Raw genomic sequence first — 8230 nt, forward strand, 5'->3', positions numbered from 1 at the left:
AAAATTTAATGAATAAGTACATTTCCTTTTCTTTTTGTCATCAAGACTATATTGAGAGATTCAATAAACCTTCCTGCTATCATAAAACTTCACATTTCCATCATAATTTGCCATTTTCCTTATAACATTGCCAGGGGCAGAAGTATTACAATTGTTTCACAGATAAGGAAACTGAGCTCAAAGAAGAAATCTGATTTGTCCCTGGTCACTTAGTCACATTAATAAATAGCATAGCTAGGTCAAAAACCCAGAGTTTGTGGCTCCAAATACAGTGGTCTATTAAGGTGTCCAAAATGCTTTTTTTTTTTGGCATTCAAATTCATTTATTTAAATGTATATAATGAAATAATTTAAATTTTAAATAAAACATTTAAAAATGTGAAATAACTCTGGAGAGGCACTATTTTGATCCATATTTTATGGCTGAGGAACCTGACTTACATACTCATACATTTAAGGATAAGACTAGAACTCAGGCCAAGTGCTCTATCCACCATACCACCTAGTTGCCTCTAAAGGCATCATGGTGTAATAATAGAGCTCTGGTTCTTGTCAGCTGTGTGATTCTGGTAAAATTTTCTCCTCTGTAAAATGTGAATAATACTTTACACTATTTATTTCAAAGAGTTGTTGAGTGGATTAAATGATATAATTGATGTATTTACTAGTACTTTTAAACCTTAAACCCATGTATAAATAAAAACTAATATTCTTCCTTCTTAAAAAAACTCCATTGTGAACATTTTTCCACACAGACATTTCCAGAACATCAGAGTAGGAATGAAAAGCCAACAAGCAAAAATAAGCAGTTTTTATTGTTCTGATTTTGACAGTCCACAAGTTGAGATTCCTTTCAGTGTCTACTGAAATGAGGCAGGTATTTCTAAATTAACTATATATACTATAGAGATCATTTCCCAGTGTGTTATGTTGAGCTAACAAGATGCTCATGGTTCATTATGGGGACAAAGAGATCAATCAGGATTACATCAATCCTCTTGACGTAGTCATCTTTTCACAAATTAGCAAGCTCAGAACTCATTGTCAGAGTATTTAAAATGTATGTTACATACCAAAAAAAAAAAAAAAAAAAAAAAACAACCATTGCTCTCAAAGACAACTGCTAGGGATCTATATTCTTAAAGATATATCAATTTTGGCAAATTTTCATATTTCTACAATGAACTGGACAATGAAAGAAAAATGAACAAATTTCAAACATTTGGACCAAAGAAGAGTCTATTTTTTGCCAAGACTAAGTAGATCAATCCTGGAAGCGGAAGCAATCGCTTGCAATCTTCCATACCGTGTTGTTGGGTGTAACCTGTGCTGTCAACAGGAAGTTCTGATGGAAATAGCGCTGTTTATTTCCATCGAACTTCACAGTCCCACAGGCCACCACGAGGATGGTTGTTTGGCTCTGAGTAGCTTGCTCATGAACAGGTTGGCAATCTAACACATTGATGTGGAACTCGCTGGAAGGCAACATCTCAAAAAATTCATTCAAGGCATCTTGTCCAGAAACAGCATTTCCATTCCAAATCAAAGTGGCGCTGTCTAAGTATAGTCTAGTAAGCACTCTTCTTCTTTTATCAATGGTGTCATAGTAGATATTGGCAAATTCTTCAGCAGCTCTACATGCTTGGTCCACATAGGTTTTAAAATCCACAGATGATGTCACTGCCATTTCTGCTTCCCAGTAAAGTTTCCAGTGAGGTCCAGAAGACCTCCAGGCACAGGAGCAATCAGGACCCAGTGGTTCAGAAAGTGTAGGAGTTTCAAGAGGCCTAACTCCTATTATACTACTTTAAATTTAGGTAGACAAGGGGAAGCAGGGAGATGGAAAAGATGGAAATCCCCATCTGCAACATTAAAAAAAAATATATTCATTTCTGTCCCTTCTTCCCACTCCTTTGCAAACCTCCCAAATGCTTAAGTTGCATGTATGATGAGGAATACAAGTCCTACAATTAAAGCTCAGCACAGTTACCAAGATTCACAATCTAAAGTGATCTACAATCTAAACAGTAGATTTTTCAGGTTAGGTCATCCTAACTTGACACACCTTAAAATGGAGAGCCATAAGGTTAGTATCTGGGCATTTTCACATTAATGGGACTGGGAAAAAAAATGGAAAAATTGCTGCGGGCTTGGGTAGACGTTATGTGATCTTAAAGTTCCTTTCTAGCTCTGGCATATCCCTTTTAAAGTCTCTTAGCTTTTACACTCTATAACAATAATAGCTGGTGTTAGAAAGCACTTAAAGATTCACAAGTCTTTTACAAATATTATCTCACTTGATCCTTACAATGATGTGAGATAGGTGCTCTTACTACCTCTATTTAATAAATAAGGTAACTGAGGTTAAGAGGGGTTGAATGGCTTAAGAGTCACACAGCTAGGCAACTGAGGCAAAATTTGATTCCAGATCTTCCTGAATCCAACTCAGCACTCAGAAAGAACACTGAATTTAGTCATTTGGTCTTTTGTACACATGTGGTGGTGTTTTTTAACATAATTATCTCACTTGAATATCACAACCTATGAAATAGATGCTCTTACAACTTCCACTGAACAAATGAGGAACCTGAGTTTGAGAGGTTGAATGAATGACTTAGTCATGCAGCTTATAAACTAAAAGGCTGAGGCAGAATTTGAATCCAGGTCTTTATGACTCCTAGTCAAAATTCTAGGCTCATCAATACCAGGTACTAGATCCTTGGAGAAGGACCAAATCAGTTAATATATATAAAGCACTTTGCAGACCATAAAGTGCAATACCAAGTCAGTTAATGTAAGTAATTTCACTTATTTTCCTTATTGGAAAAATAAGAAAATAACTACAATGCCAATGACAGATTATTGTGAACATCAAACCATACATTGCTCTAGAGTGAGTTATATTCTAACTACTTATGATACGCAAATGAGCATGCATTAAGAGGCTGTCACTTTGTTGGGCTCTTTGATCACTAGGGCACTCCCAGGGATAATAAGATTCCTCCTAATAACATTGCTGAGAGAGCTAAGCTGGAACATACCACTGAAGATGCTCTGGTAAATCCGATAACAGGTAGCACACTAATGACACAAACATTCTAAGTCACTTGCCTAGAATGACAAGAAAATGGAAAGTAAGTTAATTTAACCCTTTCAAAAGCATTTATTCATGATCTATAGAAATAAAGTTTCAGAGCACTAAGCTATATTTTATGGCAGATGGATTAAGACTTAACCCCTGGGGCTAGGTGACTCAGCAGATTGAGTCAGGCCTAGAGATGGGAGGTCCTGGGTTCAAATCTAGCCTCAGATACTTCCTAGTTATGTAACCCTGGGCAAGTTATTTAACCCTCATTGCTCAGCCCTTACCTCTCTTCTGCCTTGGAACCAAAACACAGTATTGATTATAAGATGGAAGGTGAGGGTTTAAAAAAAAAAACTCAACCTCCAAGAATCTCTAGGTCTCCAAGAATCCTCAAAGGTAAATAGTCATAAAACACTAAAATACCAACACTGAAAGGGATATGCCAGATTATAACAATAACAACAACTCAATTTATTTCAGGTTTGCAAAGCACTCATTTCACAACCACCCCAAGAGACAGTGCAGACATTATTATTCCCTTTTTACAAAAAAGAAAATGAGGCTCAGAGAGGTAAGCTGAATGTTCATGTCTGAGTGTAAGAATTTTAATTCGCACTTAAAAGCAGGAAGGGATCCTGGAATCATTCCAATACAGATCATTCCAATACAAAATTTAATTCAACTCAACTCAGTTCAAGCATAAAGTTTCAACTATAAACTATAAACAAAGCACTGTGCTCCGTAATGGAGATAGAAAGGTACAAAGACAAATCAAATAATATACTTTCAGAGTTTACATTCATAGAATGTAAGAGCTGTTAAGAAGACTTAGAAGGAAAAAAATGTTAGAACACAGAATCAAATATTAAAGGTAGTCTCTATCTTAAAGTTCATTAAGTTAAAACTTTTCATTTTTACAAACAAATTGAGACTCAGAGATTAAATGATTTGCTTGAGGTCAAAATCTAACAAGAGAAAGAACCAAGACTAGAATTCAGAGCTTTGGACTTGCAAGCCAACATGCTTTCCAGTACAACAAATTGACTATTCAAAGTCTCTCCCACACCCTCAACATCACCAACCTATTTCTCATTTCCCATTATAGTCATGTTCAGAAAATAGAAAGTTAAAAAAAGATGCCAAATTAGTATTAATAACCTTTGGACAGACTAGATTTCACATGTCCCAGTGGCACCAGTGAAGTTTAGTGCTCTCCCATAGAAAGCTATGCAAGCTAAAGGTAGATGTGCTGAGTGAACTAGCCCACCAAATAATCTCCAGAGCCATCCTTCCAAATATAGGCCAGGCCAACAGCTATGAACATGCAAATTTCTCTAAAGGAGTTGATCAAGTGATAGACTAATAAAAGGATATAATGTGGCTGTTCTTAGCCCATAATTTAATTAATGGAAGCAGTACCTTTCAGAGATTATATTCCATTCATCATCTGCCACTTCAAACATAAGCAGGAAATAATATAGTAGTATAAAAAGTACAAGACTACTAGGTTCATATCTAGATAACTCCTAATTAGTGTCACCTGGGCCTAAAGTGGTTCTCAGTTTCCCAGTAAGTAAAATGGGGATAAAAATAATTGAAATGCCTACCTTACCTATGGTCAAGTTCACCTATAATCAAGTTTATTAACCCAAAGGCTATGCAGACTTGAGTTCTGGGCTACACAGGTTACAGTTCCTTCCTGGTCCTCCTTTTTCCCAACAATGCCATTTTAAATAGAGGTAGCACTTTGATCCTAATGTCTGGCTTCTATAAAACTCAAGTAAAGCCAAAATTGGCATTATTTTTAACAGTATATCTGGCTATTTTTCCTTTGAAAGATATTGTTATATTCTACCCATTCTGGTAATGTATATACTATCTATCTCACAAGGCTGTTGTGAAGTGCTTGATAAAAATAAAAAAGGCTATACATGCGACACTATAATAAAATTTTATTATTCAGTCCAATAAGGTATAATCTCCCCCTCAACTGAGTCTACATTTATGTTATTTAAATTTATAGAATATCTATCTGTTTGAACAACTTGGTCCTTAATAGATGCCTGTAGTATTCATTCTTAGGTTGAACCAAAGAATTAATGAATAAATTAATGACTACTAGCCTAGGGTCAGAGACTGATAATATACTAGAAATGAAGTTCATCTCAAAGATCAGTTAGTCTAATCCCCTCATTTTACAGAGGAGAAAACTGAGGCCTAGAAGAAGGAAATGCCTTGAGCAGATGATCATTTGGCAGGCCTCAGCTCTGGGATCAGGCCATGTCTCTCTTAATGAATGCCAAAGGTCCAATTCTTGGGCTTTCCTATGGGTGGGAGAGGGAATTTAAGGGAAAAAGAAAAGATTAATGATCATCTCTGGTCATGCTAAATCTATACTTTGTTGCACTGACTATACAAACTTTTGCCTAGTTAGTTGTTTACCAGGCACATTCCACCAATGTTTTGTGCTACCTTTGCAGTATGGGTGAAAGTCAGAATACTTTCCTACTGACTAGTAAACCACTTCTTTGGACATGTTTCTTTCTCTACAAAATGAGTTGTTTTAACTATTAAACTATATTCCAAAGTTTTTTCATACTCTAAATGTGATTCTAAAGTTGATGTGAAACAGCTGTATTATCTACATAGGAAAAATAGAAACAAGAGAAAACAAATAGTACCAATGAACCCCACAGCTACAGAAGCAGAGAATTTAGTCAGGAGATTTGGGTTCTAATCCAGACTATTACTTAATAATGATATAAACCTGGGCAAGTCAAAAATCCGTTTGGGCCTATTTTTCTTCATTTGAAGGATATTTTGGACTAAATCATCCCTAAAATGTCTTCAAGGTCCAAATATATAATTCTCTATCCAAAGTCACGTAGGGTTATGTCTCGATCTGGAATCTAAGTTTCAGTTTTTGACTTCTAACAAGGTTTAGGCATTTAGGTCAAGGCTTTTTCTAACCCCACTCACCTGAGCCATCTTGAAAACTTGCTAAATACGCAGGGATGGGAAGATGGAAGAAGAGGACCGAGATCTAGGCAAGCCAAGGGCACATGGTAGTGCTGGAGAAGACAGTGCAGGCATTCAACTGTTGGCCAGCACCTGTAGGAAAAATGGACACTTGGAGAACTTAGGATAGAGATCATCAGGCTAATGGTGGGGTCAGAGGCATTTGTTATAACTATGTGTGGCTCTCTAGGCTTCTGTCCTTATCTGACACAATGCAACAATAATTCACCTTTCTATACAACTTTTAAGATGACAAAACATTTTATTAACACACAACCACTGTGGAAAAGATTCAAGAATTACTGCCTCCATTTTTAGAGCAGTGGTTTTTAACTTGGGAGTCCATGAACTTTTTAAAAATGTTTTTTAAAAAATATTTATAACTTTGTCAACCTAGTTTTCTTTGTAATTTTGGTATTTGATTTTATACATTAAAAAACATAATTCTGAAAAGGGCTCTACAGACTTCACTACACTGCCAATGAGGTCCAAGACACACAAGAAGTTCAAGAACCCTTGACCTAAAGGCAGAAATTGAGTCTCATAGAAGAGCTGGGCTTAGAAATCACGTGGATTTTTGACTCCAAGTCTCTTTGTAAACAGCAAGATGCTATCTAGATAAGTAAGAGAATTCCTTTGAGGGGAATCCATTGAAGGGATAATCATGAGTCATTAGACTAGAAGAAAAGCCTGGTGGGGAAGGCATGGGGAGAGGGGGGATTTCTCTATAGAAACCTACGTGGGGGAGGGGGAGAAAAAGTGAAATAATATAGAAAAAAAAAAGTTGAAGGAAGGGATCTAATTCCTGGGAAGAAACTTTGGGTAGAGGGGGTCAGTGCGAAGAAAGATAAGAGAGGAACTAGCCAGTAAGCTGGCTGGAAAAGATGAAAAGAAATATTGCCGAGAACCTGGGCAGCGTTTGCTAAGCGAGGGTGGGTCTACGGGGAAGGAGTTGCTTGGGGTGGAGGGGAAAGCGGAAGCCATTAGAGAAGGGAAAGTAGGGGAAGGGCGGGAAAGCAGAGGCCGCGGACTTTTGGGAGGCCCTAGGATGCAGGGGAGGGAAGAGCATGGCGTGAAGTGGGGGAGAGGGAAACGGGGTGGAGGGATGAAAAGGAAGGGGGAGGGGGTGGCGGTGGAAAGAGAAGGAGCACATGAATGGGAGGGAGAAGACCACATGTGGGGAGTGCCGAGGGAGAATCTTAGCGGAGGTCGTCTCGTCTCTAGGGGCTGGGCCTCTTACCCCGGAAGAAGGAGAAGGAGGAGAAGGATTAGGAGAAGGAGGTGTCCCCCTCTAGGGAACGCGGAGCTAGAGCCGGAGCCAGAGCAGGAGCCGGATCCGGATCTGGACCTGAACCCGAGCGCGAGACTCGTAGCCCCGCCTCCCAACGTCCCACCAATCGCTGCGCGGCATCGAATCCGGGTTTCCTCTGGGGTGGGAGTGACGTTCCCCAAAGCCACGCCCCTTGGAAGACTAGAGGCGGGTCTGGGGGAGCTCTCACTTCCAGCTTGGGGAGGATCTTGGAAGACTCCTGGATTCTTTTCCCTTAACCCGCTGAGGTAAGGCAGTGCAGGGATGGTCACTCCGGGTTTATAAATGGAAACCCTGAGAAGTAAAGTATCCAAGGTATCAGAACTGGTGTGTGACTGATCCTGGACTTAGAAACCACTTTGTCTTAGATCATAAGCTTCAGGAGGGCAGACTCATTACTTCTAATGTCTGGGTATTTTCAAAAGAATAAGCCCTTTTGGAGGAAGGAGGACAAATGATGCGCGCGCATGCACCCATACAAACACTTGCTTTCCTGTCTTCCAGTTGGGTTAGATACCAGCAACGGAATAAATGGAAGTTCCTTGAGGGCAGGGATTGATTGATTTTTTAACTTTCCCCTCACCCAGGACCTAGGACAGTGAGTATCTGACTTATAACTTTGTTATACATACATAGCCAGTGGTTAATTTACATTTGTTGAATTGAGTTGAATTGAATTGAATGGTCAAAAAGCCCAACATATTGTGTCATCAGCATCCATATTACAGGAGAATCCTATATAAAGTATTTGAACTGTCACTCATTGTGTCGCCCTGCGCAAATCACTTAACATTCTAGGTCTTCATATTTTTCCTCTC

The 8230-nt window shown here is 38.6% G+C and overlaps 2 protein-coding genes across 2 annotated transcripts in view; both read right to left on the bottom strand.

Annotated features, from left to right (window-relative positions):
• Positions 1–6126, bottom strand: part of MPG (N-methylpurine DNA glycosylase) — a 60200-nt gene extending 54074 nt beyond the window's left edge. Inside the window, exon 1 of the mRNA XM_044657707.1 lies at positions 6065–6126. Coding sequence (XP_044513642.1) covers positions 6065–6073 — 9 coding nt within the window. The 5' untranslated portion in view covers positions 6074–6126. The remainder of the gene's footprint in view (positions 1–6064) is intronic.
• On the bottom strand, positions 1256–6149 carry LOC123231457 (NTF2-related export protein 2-like). The gene is given in 2 exon segments (XM_044657717.1): positions 1256–1862; positions 6065–6149. A coding segment is annotated over 1 exon segment (432 nt). The 5' UTR covers positions 1688–1862; positions 6065–6149.
• Positions 6150–8230: the final 2081 nt, after the last annotated feature.

The sequence above is a fragment of the Gracilinanus agilis genome, chromosome 1 (genome assembly GCF_016433145.1).
Source record: "Gracilinanus agilis isolate LMUSP501 chromosome 1, AgileGrace, whole genome shotgun sequence".
Lineage (NCBI taxonomy): Eukaryota > Metazoa > Chordata > Mammalia > Didelphimorphia > Didelphidae > Gracilinanus > Gracilinanus agilis.